The 17,065-nt window shown below is 37.1% G+C and overlaps 1 protein-coding gene across 9 annotated transcripts in view; it reads left to right on the top strand.

The window, feature by feature from the left end:
* dmd (dystrophin) overlaps positions 1-17,065 on the top strand; it is a 199,083-nt gene that overhangs the window by 29,039 nt on the left and 152,979 nt on the right. For all 9 annotated transcript variants that reach the window (XR_006924152.1, XR_006924151.1, XM_046837542.1 and 6 more), the window contains exons 9-19: positions 227-361; positions 760-951; positions 3,012-3,193; positions 3,506-3,656; positions 6,249-6,368; positions 6,999-7,100; positions 7,340-7,447; positions 8,883-9,062; positions 9,249-9,409; positions 14,206-14,329; positions 14,468-14,555. Coding sequence is in view for 7 of the 9 variants with exons in the window: in XM_046837542.1 (XP_046693498.1) it covers positions 227-361; positions 760-951; positions 3,012-3,193; positions 3,506-3,656; positions 6,249-6,368; positions 6,999-7,100; positions 7,340-7,447; positions 8,883-9,062; positions 9,249-9,409; positions 14,206-14,329; positions 14,468-14,555 (1,543 nt within the window). In the remaining 2 variants the exon portion in view is untranslated. The remainder of the gene's footprint in view (positions 1-226; positions 362-759; positions 952-3,011; positions 3,194-3,505; positions 3,657-6,248; positions 6,369-6,998; positions 7,101-7,339; positions 7,448-8,882; positions 9,063-9,248; positions 9,410-14,205; positions 14,330-14,467; positions 14,556-17,065) is intronic.

The following is a 17,065-nucleotide window of genomic DNA, read 5'->3' as shown; positions in this document are numbered from 1 at the left end:
AAAAGAAAAATATGTTTTTTTTATAGACTATGCCAGGTAAGAACGCAACTTTTGAATCATTTCTCTGTTTCAGCCATGACTATTTTTTTGGTATTTTTCCTCTCAATCTTGATTTAAGCCTGTTCCTGTTTGGTATCTTTTTGTATCTTTTTTTTTTTCATTCCAAGGTTCAGTTTTTATTGTTGCTTTGTAATGTTTAGTTACTGCTATGTTTTTCCTCTTTTAGATCACAGTCAGTGTGGCTCATAGTCAAGTGCGTAGCCCGTCTCCTTCAAACAAGTTGCGCTACAAAAGTTATGCCTTCACTCAGGCTGCATATGTTCGATCACCTGAACAGACAGGAAAGACCCCCATCACACTGGTTAGTGTCGATAGAACATGGTGTGTGTTTTTCTGAAAATCAAGGGTTGAATTTATGTATCTTGTATTCTTAAGTGTCCCAGTTATCCATCTCTAAGTAAGGTTTTGTGTTAAGAGTTGGTATAAACAAAACCAAACTTTGTCAAGGTTTTGGAGACATTTATATTCTTCATTCTCACATCTATAAATTGACAAGCACATTCCTAAAAACACAAAATGACTATTGAGGAAAAAACATAAAATCAAAAGTCAATAAATATATTATCAGTGTAACAGCACCTGAAACACTTAAAACGAAGAGACCGATTACAAAAACTGTGATTCAGGTGGAACCAAATAACTACAATTTAGTTTAATGGTTGAAAATCTTACCCTTTCATTTCTCTAATCTATATGCAGTCTTCAGAAAGTCCAGAGGATCGGTGGCCTTCCCCAGCTGCTTTCCAACATGGTTCAAACCGGCTAGAGAGTTACCAGAATTCCCTGGAAGAGGTTTTGACGTGGCTTTTGTCAGCTGAGGATAACCTGCAAGCTCAGCCCCCCATCTCCTCTTCTGTAGAAGAAGTAAAGGAGCAGTTTCACGCTCATGAGGTAATTGGTATATTTGTATTTATCTATCTTCTTCTTATGTTTTATGCTGCTCCCATTAGTGGTCCCCACAGCAGACTATCCGTCTCCATACCACTCTGTCCTCTACATCTGCCTCTTTTAAATCAACTACCTGCATGTCTTCCCTCACCTCTTCCATTAACCTCCTCCTTGCTCTTCCTCTTTTTTTCCTTCCTGGCGGCTACATCCTCAGCATTATATTACCGATATACGCCATGTCCCTCCACCTTCTCCACGTTTTCTCCCTGCAACCGCACTATCTATCTATTTATATATGTATATACAGGGTGGTGCAGGGAAATAGAAAATATTTGAACTAGGAGATGGCGACCCTGGGTCAACAACAATTGAACCGGTGCAATCTCGTTTAGAAACCCTTGCCATTAGTTATAATGGAGCAGTGGACTGGTGCACAACAAGCATTCACTGTGAGACCTTTTATAAGAATAGTGATTGTTGGCGCCATTGTGTGTTGTTGATTGTAGCATCGAGGGCTCCTCACGATGGCAGCTCGAACAGCCTCAATGTTCTCTGTTTTCCAGGTCATTCAAACATCACCTGGGGACTTAATTTTTTTAAGGCTGAACCCGTTTATTTGACATTAGCAGACGGGACACAATCAAAACACCCTCTGCAGCACTCACACTATCAGCATCTTATAAAAGGCAAAATTACAAATAAAATAAAAAATAATATTTTTTATTATCGTATTACTATTTCATGGAAAATTTCTACCTGACAAAATGTAAATTAACAAGTAAATTATCTAAATTAATTAAATAATTGTAAAGTGTGTGATTTTGTTTTCACTTCACCATTTGCCATTGCATTTCGTGGTTCATTCAATATGCTCAATAGCTTTAGGGTGCCTTAAGATATGCCTGCTCACGTTCCCATGCTCAGTGCTAAGCTAAACAATTACAACACTGCGGAGGAGGGGAGTCTGTATCACAGCAGCGTGTTGGATTTATCCGATTTATGTCAGAGTTAATTTCTTTCACTAAATTATGAAGTGACACTTGATAAGCTTTAGGAGATCCAATCAATCATGTAAAAATGCTGTTTTACTATTAGACATGCAGTGTTTTTTGGCCTTGCTCTCTGATGGATCATTATGGTGGAGGTGTGACGGTGGAAAGCCAAAAAGGTCACTAAGTAACTTAAAGATTAAGAAATATAATGCATTAAATAAAAAAAAGCATGCATCCTAAGTTAGTAAATTAGATTATTAATGTATATTGATCCACAATTTCTTTCAAAGTAGTTGTGATGTAAAAGTTCTCTGACTTAAGTTTAAAATAATTTTAATATAATGACAATCGTATGTATACATTTTAAATATGTGCACACACTTTATTGTCCACTGAGTCTAATATTACAGTTTTGAGATATTGTATTTCATTCTTAAAAATGTACACTGACCATCCACTTTATTAAAAAAACTGTATTTAATCAGCAAATCAGGTGACAGCAGCTCAGTCCATACAATCAAACAACAGCAAGAACATCGTTTAATGTTTACACATCTTTAGAATTAGGTCATGTCAGACTCAGGTGTAATCGCTTTGACTCTGATTGTGAAAAGAAGTTGGTGCCAGATGTGCGTATCACAGAAGCTGCTGGAATTTTACACACAACAGTCTGCATGATTTGTGCACTCTGCCACACGATTGGCTGATTGTTTAGCATCATAATAATCAATAATATAAATAATCAGGTGTACATGTGAATGAAGAGTCTTCATACCATTCTGTGTATTTTGTATGACCATTTTTAATGCTGTTGTGCAAATAATAATAGGAACAGCAAACATAAAACCTCAATTATCACAACAATAATTTATATTAAGTGTGTTAGTTTCCTATGGAAAGCCAAAAATACAACTATAATTAAATTATTTGAAAGTCAGGGGGGTCTTCCTTCCTCTTCAGCCATTTATTACAGCCTGCCTTATATTTATGTGCGTGTACACTTTTAATCAATATAATATATGTAATATTAATATTGCATGTGTGTATCTCTGTGTTTGATATGGCTTCTAGGGATACATGATTGAGCTGACTGCCCATCAGGGAAGTGTAGGTAATGTGCTAAAGGCAGGGAGCATTCTCTTGGCTGAGGGGCAGCTAACTGAAGATGAGGAGAATGAAGTTCGGGAACAGATGAATCTTTTAAACTCTCGCTGGGAACATTTACGAGTTTCCAGTATGGAACGACAAAGCAGGTAATAATTAAGAAGTAAACTTACTTAGTTTACAAGTACATTTGATCCATCATTTCTATTTATTGGCATGTAATTTTCTTATGTCTAATGTTTACAACTAAAAACTCACTAATACGAATTGAATCTTAGGTCCAATTATATTATATTCCTTATTTCGAAAGTTAAAGGAAATATACTCATGTGTGGCAGCAGTTTGGTGAAAACACTGATATTGTTGTGATGGTCAGGTGTCCACAAACATTTGACCGTATAGTGTATTTGAATCTGCGATAATACCAGGTATTAATTGTCATTACTTTTGTTGTTTTCAAGGCTTCATGAAGTTTTAATGGACTTGCAGAATCAGCAGCTAAAACAGCTCTCCACCTGGTTAGATGTTACTGAAGCTCGAATTAAACAAATGGAAGCCCAGCCCTTAGGTCCTAAAATTGAACATTTAAAACATCAAATTGAAGAGCACAAGGTAACTATTTTTTACTAAAGCTAACCCTCTTTACAACATAATTCTATACAGTATTCTTCATTCAATGAAATTGTGTGTTTGCAAACAAAACTATCTGGTAGTTGTAGCTCTGACATAGAATTAGGACTATAAATTGGCCATAAAGCTGACTACAGAGTCTACAGACACAGATTAACATGGTTTAGCTGAAGCTAACGTCTTAATACTTGTCAATTTCTCACTGCAAATATCAGATTTTGTGTAATATATTCACTTTTATGACGATTAAGTCATTTCAAATTTAGGCTTGAATTCAATAAAAAAACTCTGAATTTTGTTCTTAAAAAAAAGTAACAATTTACAAACAATTTTTAAAATGGAAAATTTAGTCTGCATTTTCTACAGAAATATGTATTATATGTATATCAAGTATATACAGTTGTGTTCAAAATTATTCAACCCCCACTGAAATTGATTGTTTTGGTCGGTTTGACATTGATTATGATCATTCAGTCATCCTGCTTACAATTAAATCAAAGAGGCACGTGTAGGTCAGACAAATATAACATAACATTTATAATGAAATAACCACAAATGTCTTTTCTGAGCTCACATCATTATCAGTTTTATTCAACCCCCAAGTGACATTCAATCTTAGTACTTAGTACAACATCCTTTTACAGTTATAACAGCTTTTAAACGTGAAGCATAGCTTGACACAAGTGTCTTGCAGCGATCTACGGGTATCTTCGCCCATTCATCATGGGCAAAAGCCTCCAGTTCAGTCACATTCTTAGGCTTGCGCACTGCAACTGCTTTCTTTAAGTCCCACCAGAGGTTCTCAATCGGATTTAAGTCTGGTGACTGCGATGGCCACTTCAAAATGTTCCAGCCTTTAATCTGCAACCATGCTCTAGTGGACTTGGAGGTATGCTTGGGATCATTGTCCTGTTGAAAGGTCCAACGCCTTCCAAGCCTCAGGTTTGTGACGGACTGCATCACATTGTCATCCAATATCTCCTGGTACTGAAGAGAATTCATGGTACCTTGCACACGCTGAAGCTTCCCAGTACCTGCAGAAGCAAAACAGCCCCAAAGCATGATTGACCCCCCGCCATGCTTCACAGTAGGCAAGGTGTTCTTTTCTTCATAGGCCTTGTTCTTCCTCCTCCAAACATAGCGTTGATCCATGGGCCCAAACAGTTCTAATTTTGTTTCATCAGTCCACAGAACACTATCCCAAAACTTCTGTGGTTTGTCCACATGACTTTTGGCATACTGCAGTCGACTCTTCTTATTCTTTGGGGACAGCAAGGGGGTGCGCCTGGGAGTTCTGGCATGGAGGCCTTCATTACGCAGGGTGCGCCGTATTGTCTGAGCAGAAACTTCAGTACCCACATCTGACAAATCTTTTCTCAGTTCCTCAGCAGTCACACGGGGACTTTTCTCCACTCTACGCTTCAGGTGGCGCACAGCAGTCGAAGTCAGCATCTTCTTTCTGCCACGCCCAGGTAGCGTTTCAACAGTGCCCTTTGCCTTGAATTTGCGAATGATGCTTCCTATGGTGTCTCTTGGTATGTTTAACATCTTTGCAATCTTCTTATAGCCATTGCCCTTCCTGTGAAGAGTAATCACCTGTTCTCTTGTCTTCCTGGACCATTCTCTTGACCTCACCATGTTTGTAACCACACCAGTAAATGTCTAGAAGGAGCTGAGTATCACAGTCATTTTAAAGCTGCCTAATTGGTGCTTATTAGGCTTTATTGCTGCTCCCTGATATCCACAGGTGTTTTCAATACCTGATTGAAAACACTTCATTGAACCTCTGTTCTTCAGAGTGGTAGTCTTTAAGGGGTTGAATAATTATGTCAATGAAGAATTCACAAAAGAAACATTTACTACTGTATTACAAAACTAATTGATGTCATTTTAGTTGCATATGGTTCTTTAAGAAGTCCTTGTAGGATTTCATTCTGAATACAATTACAAATGTACACTAAATTCCCTAAAACCATTTACAGCATTGGGGGTTGAATAATTTTGAACACAACTGTATATATATTTAGATAAAATGAAGGTGGACAAAAAATCAGGTTTTTATTTGGACTACTATACAGGGGTCCAAGTTCATTTGTTGTGTTCATATAACACAAAAATGCTGGGTCTTGGATTTGAGACAGAAACCCAGGCAAGTGTGAATAAAACACTCAGACACAAGCATTACAGGTTAGGCACTGATATGTAGAAACGAGAGCTGAGGTGTATTTCATTCAGCACAAACGTGTTCACTGGGGTTGAGGTCAGGGCTCAGTGCAGGCCAGTCAATTTTTCCACTCCAACTTTGACAAACCATGTTATCGTAGGCTTTGCTCTGGGCACAGGAACATTTTCATACTAGATGTTTAGGCCATTTAGTTCTAGGGAAATTCTAACATTTCATTTGTTCAAGGCATGCCAGGCATTTCTAGCTTTGGGGCAACAGTTTAACAGTCCCTCATGCCTCAAGTGATAATCAGATATTAAGAAACTTTTGGGCCTAAATCTTTTGAATATGTGTCTTTCAAGTTGCATTTTTGAGAACTTATGATTATTTGGTGTATTGTGTCTATAAAGCTGTTACAAGAGGACCTGGAGGTGGAGCAGGTGCGAGTGAACTCTCTGACTCACATGGTTGTAGTAGTAGATGAAAGCAGTGGAGAGAGTGCTACTGCAGCATTGGAGGAGAAATTACAGGTGAATATTTAACACTGCCATCCTAAACCCTGAATTATAGATTCGGTTGTTTTTTTACGTTTCATCAGAATAAAATGAGAGTGAAATTTTTAATACAGAATAAATCATACACACATTACATGTATTTTCCTCATTTTTTAAAATGCAAATATTAATTACTTATCTATGTAAATGACACTTATATTTTTTCAGCCACTTCATTACATCAACCGATAAAATTAAGATCATATAAAAAAAATTCTGACAACTTGTACTATTGTTCTACTTACAATGAGGTAAAGCACCTGAGTTTGGTTTCTAAATAATAAAAAAAAACACTCATCAAATTTATACGCTTACAATCCACTTTGATAAGAACACCTGTAAACCTTATTTATGCAGTATCCACTTATTTAAAATCAAATCATACCGAATACAAAGATATCCCAGACAATTGTGTGTATCCAACTTTGTGTTTGGGGAAAGTCCACAGAAATAAAATATACTTTATTGTAACATTTATCAGTCTAGAACTTTGGGCTTTCAATTCCTTCACCATGACAATTCAGCAAACATCATTAGCTTTGGGTTCAGGAGCCTTTCTATTCTTACTCTTAGTGACCAAAATGTTCCCTTATATTCATCACACAGAACCTTGGAGAGAGATGGGCAGCCATCTGTAAATGGACAGAGGAACGGTGGATCCTCCTTCAAAAGATCTTGAGGAGTTGGCAGCATTTCATTGAGGAGCAGGTATTAATCTGAAGAAGAAAAAAAGATTTTTTATTTTTTATTTTATGTTATTTTATTGTTAATCTTATTCAAAATGTTAATAAGGACTGTGTTTGCAAAGGATGTCAACAAAGCATACAGAAATAATGTGTTTATGTATTAAAGTAACTCCTCAGCCAAGAATGCTCATAAGGAGCTCATATGTCATTCACTCCATGATTGCATTCCCTCCAATCTGTCTAATCAAACTGTTTTTTTAGCATATGTTTGAGTCCTGGCTAACACAGAAGGAGCAGGTATTTCTTTCCATCCAAAGCAGTGGTACCACTGATCCCAACGAAGTAGCAGCCAGTCTCAGAAAACTTGCTGTAAGTTACTTTAGTATTTTGAGCATGTCTTTATACAGCTTTAAAACAGACTAGTAAATCACGTAGAAAATTTGGTTGAATGTTTAAATTCACAGTGCCTCCAAGTATTGTACTGGACAAATTCTTCCGCCGTTACTGATTTTATTTTTTTGCTTTGTTGCATCAGATATAGGACTAAAAATAGCTTGTTGTTACAAAACTTAGGTCATGGCACATTTAGTTTGAACTCACATATTGTCATGTTGTTAAGAATATTGGAGCATGTAACTGATAATGTCAGGATAATTGTTTAAAAGAAGAAATAGTCCTGAATATCTGCTTTCGGCTTGTTTTCTGTGTCTTACCTTTGAAGACTGTAATTTTTGTTAAAATAGATAAACCAACATAACCACCAGTGAGTTGTCAATAAGAGAAAAGCTGGTGGAAAGAATGAAAAATCCATTAAAACACACAATTGTCCTGGAATAAAACAACTGGTGTACTAACAAGTAAACTTTTTTCAGGTTTGCCAATGAAAAACAACAACCGATGACAAAATATTTTGAGGATAATGAATAGTGGTGACTCACTGGTTGGACTTATTTATCAGAGAGTTCACGGTCATGAGTTCAAATCTCAGCACCAGCAAACCAAGCTGCCACTGCTGGGCCCCTGAGCAAGGCCCTTAACCCTAAACTACTCAGTTGTAATTATAAGTAACTCTAGATAAGGGCATCTGCCAAATGCTTCAAAAGTAAATGTAAATAAATAGAAAGCCAAAAACATCACAAGCAACTTCCACAGGGTAGAGGTGAAGGTATCACAAGCCACCATGCGAACAAAACCTATAAACTTGCTAGGATTATTGCTCGGGGCTTGCGTGGCTTGTTCTGGAACAATGGCATTATAAATTCCACAGAAGTTTTCACTCAGGCTGTCTGCCAGTTTCCATGGAAATGCCTCTAATCTAATTGGGAGGAACTTTGTCACGCAGCAAGGCAATGAATCCAAACAACAAAGAACATACTGTACAGGGAAAAGGAGAATGTAGCAGTTCAGTGATGTCATTAAATCACAGACTGGATGCAACTATCGCAATCAAGGGATATGCAATTAAATCTTAAGCATATTTTCTATAACACTTCCAGTTCCAATACTTATGAGACTAAAAGTACCCTGTTCTAAGCTATTTAACACATCTGGATATAAATATCAGGAGCTAAAACTTCTGATCTATCTTCTGATCTATTCATCTTTTTAAATGGTAGATGTATAGTGAAAACTAATAATTGGCTTTGCCTTTTCAATACTTTTGGAGTGTGTGGGTGTGTGAGCATGTGTGTTTGATACAATTTTAAAGACACAAACCAAAAACAAACTTCTAGTAGGAATTACACAAATTTAAGAAAGTGAACAGTGATATGAAAATGTTTATGCATTATGATGTATTACACAGATTCTGAAAGCAGACATTGAGCTCAAAAGACAGACGATGGACAAACTGTGCTCTCTTGTTCAAGATCTATTGTCCAACATTAGGAATAAGCAGGCCTCAGAAAAACTTGAAGCACAGTTAGAAAGGCTTGCTCAGCGGTGGGACAAACTAGTGCAGTCTCTTCACCTCACCAGCACCAAGGTGATGTTTATTTATGTTATGTTTATGTATATTATGTTTTTTTTTTATTACAGCTTATAAAATATGAATCTGATCTCACTATACTAGCATTAACTTCTTTTCTTTCCTCTAGTATTAAATATCAGTTCATCTCATCTAACTTCCAAAAACTGACTGAATAATTTGCTCTGATAATATTTCTCCTAGCTTTCAAATACTCTTACTGCATCCCAGACTGAAACTACACACACAACTGTGGAAGTCGTCAAGCATCAGAAAAAAGTGGTGAAGCATGTCAAAGAGGGTTTTACTACCCCGCCACCTCAAAAGAAGCGGCAGATTGTTGTTGATTCAGAGCTTCGCAAGAGGTGAGGTTCTGTTTCCAGGTACAGATAGTCCCAGAGTTCTGATGGTTTGGACTTTCTGATCTTATGATGACGATAAAGGTTTAAGCGATGTATGCTCCGCCCTCCGTTAGCAAAATGCCGCTTGTCCATGCATCTGCTGCCACATAAGAAATATTTTCACTAAGAAATAGTAACTAGTTACAGTTACTCGTTACTTCATTTAAAAAGTAACTCAGTTACTTTGTTGATTACTTAGTATTATACTTAGTAATGCGTTACTGTTAAAAGTAACTTTTTAGTTACTTTTTTAAACAACGTTCTTTAATGTTCCCATTAATGCCCTTTTATGTGTTATGGTCTACACAAACACAAAACTGACTTAAACACAAAGTAATGTTAAAAACTAAAGTGGCTTCTGCATCATAAAAGCTGTTGTGTTGAGCTCTTAAACACCGGGTTAGCTTCTAGCTTCTAGCTTCTAGCTTTGTCGAGGCATGGAGTTTCTGGAGGAGCTTCGACAGATTGGAGTTGTTCTTTATCGCAGTAGATATGAGCTTCAAACCAGAAAGACACAGCTTATATTTGACAAAAAAAGTTTTTGTCTTTATGCTCAACTAAAGTGAAATAATGAGCATATTTCCACTTTGAGAAACTCGTCTTGCTTTCGCCTCGACTCGCCATTACTGCCGCACAGACCTGAATAAACGAAGACATGCCCACAGTGCGTCTTCTTCATGTTTACAGGATTCATCCACCAATCCTACAATGTGTCTCTGCTGTAAACAGGTTAAACTGTAGTCTACACTTCAGCCCAAATTCATTCATTTATAAAACGGGTAACGCACCATACGGTAACGGAGTTACTTTATTTAAAAGTAACGCGTTACAGTATTAGTTACCGTCAAAAGTAACTGCGTTACAGTAACGCGTTATTGCCCAACGCTGCACATACACTATATCACCAAAATTTTGCAGACATCTAGTCACAAGTATGTATCACATGTATAAGTGAGCTTGTGCTTTTTAAGCATTGCATTCCACATTTAGTCCCAATTCGCTCTTATAATTCCCTCCACTCTTCTGGAAAGATGTTCCACTAGATTTTGAAGTGTGTTTGTGGAGATTTTTGCTCATTCAGACACAAGGAAGTTAGTAAAGTGAGGTACTGATGTAGGTGAGGTGAGGAGGCCTGGGGTACCATCATTGTTTTCATTCATCCCAAAGGTGTTCATTTGGGTTGAGATCAGAGCTCTGTAGCAGAAGAGCAGAGGTGGCAAAAGTACACTGATCCTTTACTTAAGTAGAAGTACAGTTACTCATGTTTTAAAATACTCGGGTAAAAGTTGAAGTACTGATTAAACTTTTTTACTTAAGTGAAAGTAAAGAAGTCTTGGCTCTGACATGTACTTAAGTAAAAAGTAGTTATTACTTCTACCTGTTTTAGCTGTTAACTGGACATCATATTAATTAGATAGATAGATAGATAGATAGATAGATAGATAGATAGATAGATAGATAGATAGATAGATAGATAGATAGATAGATAGATAGATAGGTCGGTCGGTCGGTCGGTCGGTCGGTCGGTCGGTCGGTCGGTCTGGTCGGTCGGTCGGTCGGTCGGTCTTAATTGTCATCGTATAGTACAGGTACACAGCAACGAAATGCAGTTTGGCATCTACCAGAAGTGCAAAAAGTAGCAATCATGCAAATAGTGAAGATAAATATGTAGCATATGTACAGCATGTGATATATATGTGAGCATATGTACAGTGATTAAATATAAAGGCTATATCAGTGCAGAGACGTGTGGACATCATTAAGAGCCTTTGATATGTTTCCACACGGACAGTTAATGAGGTGACACCGGAGAAACTCTTCAAGTCAAGTCAAGATCTTTTATATATAATCATAGACATTTACCAGATTTGAATGATGAATTGTTTTTATCTGTACGATCAGTAAAGACAGTAATTTAAGTTTGTGTTGCCTTTATGAGGGAAAAACCCACAAAACGCCACCTAGAGGGTTAATTGTGTAAAACATGGCGGATTTGGTGTTTGATTTGAGACTTGGCACAGAAATAAAACAAAAGTTTACTAATTAAAATTATTTTTATCTGGAGTTTATTTATTTATTTTATATCTAAGTAAAGAAGGGACGTTGTGAATAAATGTATTTTTTGCCAAAGGTTTTAATTTCGCCTCTTTTATATTTAGCTATTTATATATGTATTTACATTTTTTATAAAAATGGTAAAAACGGAAATGCGCGCTGAATTGATAGCGTTAATAACATTTAGTGCCGTTTACAATCATTTTGACAGCCAAATTTAAATGTATATATTAATACAAAACAAATTAAAAATGTTGTTACCGAATGAATGTGTCCAGGCTGAAGATCCACATATAGAACACAAGCAGAGAAAATATGATAATGATCAGGAAAGTCTCTGTTCTCAGTCACTGACTCCCTCTGTCTCATCCATGTGAACCCCAAACTTCTCACTGCCTTCTGCCTGCTGATTCTTATCTTCATAAACTAGTCTACATCTGTGGTGAGTGAGAGTCAGGACTTTATACACCAGCGGATTGAAAAAGACGCGCAGTAACAGGAAAGCGGTTGTTCGGCTGAAATCGGCACGCAGTGAAAATAAAAAAAATATTTCAAAGTAACGAGCCGGTTTTTAAAATGTAAGAAGTAAAAAGTACAGATATTTGTGTAAAAATGTAATGAGTAAAAGTAAAAATTTGTCTGAAAAATAAATAGTGGAGTAAAGTACTGATACCAGAAAAATCTACTTAAGTACAGTAACGAAGTATTTGTACTCCGTTACTTCCCACCTCTGCAGAAGACATTGTGCTCCAGAGTTTGCTTTGTGCACAGGGGCAATTTCATGCTGGAGCAGGTTCGTGTCTGCCAGTTTAAGTGAAGGGAAAATTCCATGCTCCTGAAAGAAAACAAATGTCATGCATCCAAAAACATCCTACACAATTGTGTGCCTTCATCACAGTTTGGGAAAGAACCACATGTGGCTGGGAAAGTCAGGTCTCCCAATACTTTTGTCCATATAGTGTGTACATCTATAGTGTGTAGTCTATATAGTATAGTACCTACATTTCTCTGTTTTGCTAGTAGGTACTGTAATTTGTTAATTGTACTGTAATTTGTATCTAATTTAACAATACAATACTACCCCATGCTGATCACCATTCTTTAAGACCCCTGGGTAGGCAAGGCCTTTCTCAACTTTCAAATTATGATGGGGTCATCAAAACGCGTCTCTATTATGAGTCGGGGACAACCTGTACTGTTTTCCCCTCATTTAATGCAGTGTCTTGTGCAGAGTGTTGGGTCATCATACGCTCACTGAGAACTTTATTAGGAACCCTAAACTGACACTGGATAGGAGCTTAAAACAGCCTCGATTCTACATGCCATGGATTCCACAAGGTTTTGGAAACATTCCTTTAAGATTCTGGTCCATGGTGACATGATTGCATCACACAGTTCCTGCTGTTCAGTTTCCTTTCACAGAACTGCAGCATTCTGAATAAGCAGTACATCTCAGGAAATCAGCAATTAAAGACAATATTCATGCCATGGTCAGGAGCACTGATCACATTTAATGTCCTAATAAAATGTTCGCTGAAGTGTACGTAGTTATGCTAAGTGGTAAATGGCTTTTCAATCTTTGTCCCAGATGCACATTTAATAGTTTCCTTGCAATAACACATGGAACATGAAGGACCCTACATTGTATTTTTCAGGAGAATGAATGAATGAATTGTTACATACTGCTCTATTCTTTAAAAAAAAAGATTAAAAAGCAATTGTAAAGACAATTAATAAAGCATACAGTATATTCACATATGACCAGATTATTTGCATATAATATAATTATAAAATATAATAAAATTATAAAATTGTTTTAAATGTACCGTAATTTCTGGACTATTAAGCGCACCCAAATATAAGCCGCACCCACTGAATTTGACAAAGATTTTTATTTTGAACATAAATAAGCTGCACCTGTCTATAAGCCGCAGGTGTCTACACTGAAACTAATGAACTTTACACAGGCTTTAATGAAAGACAGTGTCTGTTACACGGTGTAACGGGTGAAATATGTTGCGCTTCCTTTAGGAGCATAGCGGTATTTTGGGAATAGCCTGCCGCCGCATTTTTCCAGGTATTACTGCATGTGTGCAAGACCGAGGAATATGTCCTTATTATTTTCTGATGCTGATTTTTAAGTGTCTTTGACTAAACCGTAACACTGTTGCCAAGAAAAATAAAAAAGCACGAGTTTTGGAAACCTGTCTGTGCTCATATGATTTCTGCTGCAACTGGAGTTAGCGAGCTCTCCCTTCACCCAGACTCAACGCGCTACAACGGCTTGTATCTAAACAGTAGCCGACCAAGAAAGTCATTGTTCACTGTCTTCCTCCTTCCTTTCACAACTATTTCTCTCGGGAGTTTATCTTTTTGCATCGTCGTGCGTTTCAGAAAAAAGTTTTTTCTCCCGATGCCGTGCAGCTCAGAACACGGGTTAAGTGCGTTTTTTCGTTTCTGTTCGGAAATTTAATTGGTCTAATGTTATGGGGTTCAGTTTTTTGGCTCGAAGCTTGTGAAACCGGGAAAAACCCAGGAAAAATCCATATATTAGCTGCTTGTGGTTCAAGCGTGGGGAAAAAAGTAGCGGCTTATATTACGGAAAATACGGTACTCCACATTTTTTAGTTATGTAAGCAATAATAATAACTATAACACAAAAACCTCATCATTTTCTATATTTGATATTAAATGTGTCTTTTTAGGTTTGATGTGGATTTCACTGAGATTCACAGTTTCATGACTCGCTCAGAAGCCACCCTGCAAAATCCCGAATTCTCAGTTTCACGCAAGGAAGGCAGTGTTTCAGACCTCTATGACAAAGTCTTGGTGAGATCAGACAGCATGATACAGATACCACTGAATAAACAATTAACTAATAGTTTGTTTTGTTTTTTAAAGTGCAAATAATAAACACATTTTTATATTGAGTAATGTCATTTTTTTTCTCTTTCAAATTTCTTGTAGGCCATTGATAAAGAAAAACCAGAGAAGCTCAGAAAGCTGCAGGAAGCAACACGGTCAGCTCAGGCTCTAGTAGATCAGCTCACAAGTGGTAAACACAATTACATTATATAAGTGACTAACAAACTTTTTTATTTTAGTCTTTTAAAATCTATATTTTGTAGGTATTTACTATGACTAACACATTATTAAAGTATTAAAGGAAAGTAAAAGATTGTTTATAAGCAAATACTCTTTAGTGTTCATTAGGTAGACATGCAGGTAGTTTGGTTGAAAGAAGAAGATGTAAAGGACAGGGGGGTATGGAGACGGATGATCAGCTGTGGCGACTCCTAATGGGAGAAGCCGAAAGAAGAAGAACAAGAAGAGCTATAATGTTGTAATTGCATATTACATCTGTCAGCCTCAGGATTTCTTCACCGTTTATTATTGTCATGCACACTAATAGCACATTATGCAAAATTAGACTGTGTACAAGAAAAGCACTTGACACTCACTTGGACATATACAGTGAATATACAAGGTCTACACACTCAAAATGCAGGTGTTTTTTCAGCCAGTAAAATCATTTGAGGAATAAATTTATGTTTGTAAGGGAGAAAAAAAAGAGTAAACTTTCAATATCATGGCTGCTTTAATGTACATTTACCATGGAATTGTTTTGATAAGCTAATTCAACATGAGAACATTTACATTTATTACCATACAGATTTACATTCACTTTATGCCAAGATCTTGTATTGGTTACAAGAAGGTCTTGTAAAGTCTTCTCCAGTACATCCTGAAGAATCTCAATGGGGTTATGATCTGAACTCTTGCTTCCTGAACCATTTACATCATTTACAAAACAATCTGAGCCTGATTAATCCTGGCATTGATGAGTCTCACAGCTGTTTATTCCCAATTACTGAACTTCTCTTTGTATTTTTTGTGAAGAAGTGCTCTTACTTTCACTGTTAATCATAATCCTAAGATAGTCATAGTTGGGAGACTTTAACTTTAAAATGTTCAAAAACAAATATCTTACTTTTTACTTGACTACATTTTGCAAAATTAGACACTTCTTTTTATTTATAAATGGATAAAAATGTTATGTTAACAGTATAATCTAAAGGACATAGCCATATTAAATCATAGTACTTGGGATACTTACATACATTTGAAGGCAAATGCTTTTGTACTTTTACCCAAGTGAAAGTTTAATTGGAGCACTTTCACTTTTACTGGAGTCATATTTTACCTGCTGTACCTCTATTTTTACTCAAGTACATGGTTTGTGAACTTAATTCACTGTTGATTTCACCATAGGTTTAAATGACTCTGATCACTATCATTCAAGATCTTTTTTTTCGAGCACATTTCCTCCTCAGAGATGATGGTTTACCTTTATCCTTCCCAATCTTAGTAGATTCAGCAAATCTTCTTAGTTTTCTAGATTGCTAGATGCAGAACCAATAATGTGACCCTTTTGACCCTTTATAATAAGAAGCTACTCAATGCATCATTGTGGGATAAATAACTGGTTTTCCGCTGAAACATGTACAGTAATTCACAAAATTGAGTACACCTCTCACATCTCAGTAACCATTTAGTATACCTTCTCAAGGAACAATACTATAAAATTGAAACATGGATATATTTTAGAGTAGTCAGTGTGCAGCTTGTATAGCAGTACAGATTTACTGTCCTCTGAAAATAACTTAACATACAGTCATTATTGTCAAAATAGCTGTCAACAAAGGTGAGAACAGCCTAAGTGATAGCAGCTGTACATCATGTAACCAAGCAAAGCCACCTGTTGCTCTCCACATAGAATTGTTGTTCTCCACAAAGATGCCGAAGCTATAAGAAGATCAGTAACACCCTGAAACTGACATGCAGTACAGTGGCCAGGGTCATACAGAGGTTTTCCAAGACGGGTTCCACTTGGAACAGGCCTCACAAGTGTCGATCAAAGTTGAGTCCACGTGATGTGCATCAGGTGCAAAAGCTGCTTCAAAAAACAGTCGCATGAGTGCTGCCAGCATTGCTTTAGAGGTTGCAGAAGCAGAAGGTCCGCTTGCCAGTGCTCAGATGCCGCACACTGCAACAAGTCGGTTTGCATGGCCTTCATCCAAGAAGGAAGCCTCTTCTGAAGCTGGCTCCTAAGAAAGCCTGCAAACAGTTTGCTGAAGACCACATGTCCAAGAGCATTCATTACTGGATCCATGTTCTGTGGTCTGAGGAGACCAAGATAAATTTGTTTGGCTCAGATGGTGTCCAGCATGGGTGGTGACGCCCTGGCAAGGAGTAGCAAGAAAATTATGGTTGCATCATGGTCTGGGGCTGCATGAGTGCTGCTGGTACTTGGGAGCTGCAGTTCGTTAAGGGAAACATAGATTGTGGAGTGATCGAGTGGCCAAGTATGTCTCTTAAACCATATTGAGCACCTGTGGGGCATCCTCAAGTGGAAGATGGAGAAGCACCATGTGTCTAGCATTATGGGGGAGCTGAAGAGAATATCAGTAACAACCTGTGCAGCTCTGGTGAATTCCTTGCCCAGGAGGATAAAGGCAGTGTTTGATAACGATGGTCAGGAGGATAAAGGCAGTGTTTGATAAC

This window comes from Silurus meridionalis, chromosome 24 (assembly GCF_014805685.1).
Source record: "Silurus meridionalis isolate SWU-2019-XX chromosome 24, ASM1480568v1, whole genome shotgun sequence".
Classification (NCBI taxonomy): Eukaryota; Metazoa; Chordata; class Actinopteri; order Siluriformes; family Siluridae; genus Silurus; species Silurus meridionalis.
The sequence above is the reverse complement of the archived record's forward strand: the minus strand, read 5'-3'. Positions and strand labels throughout refer to the sequence as shown.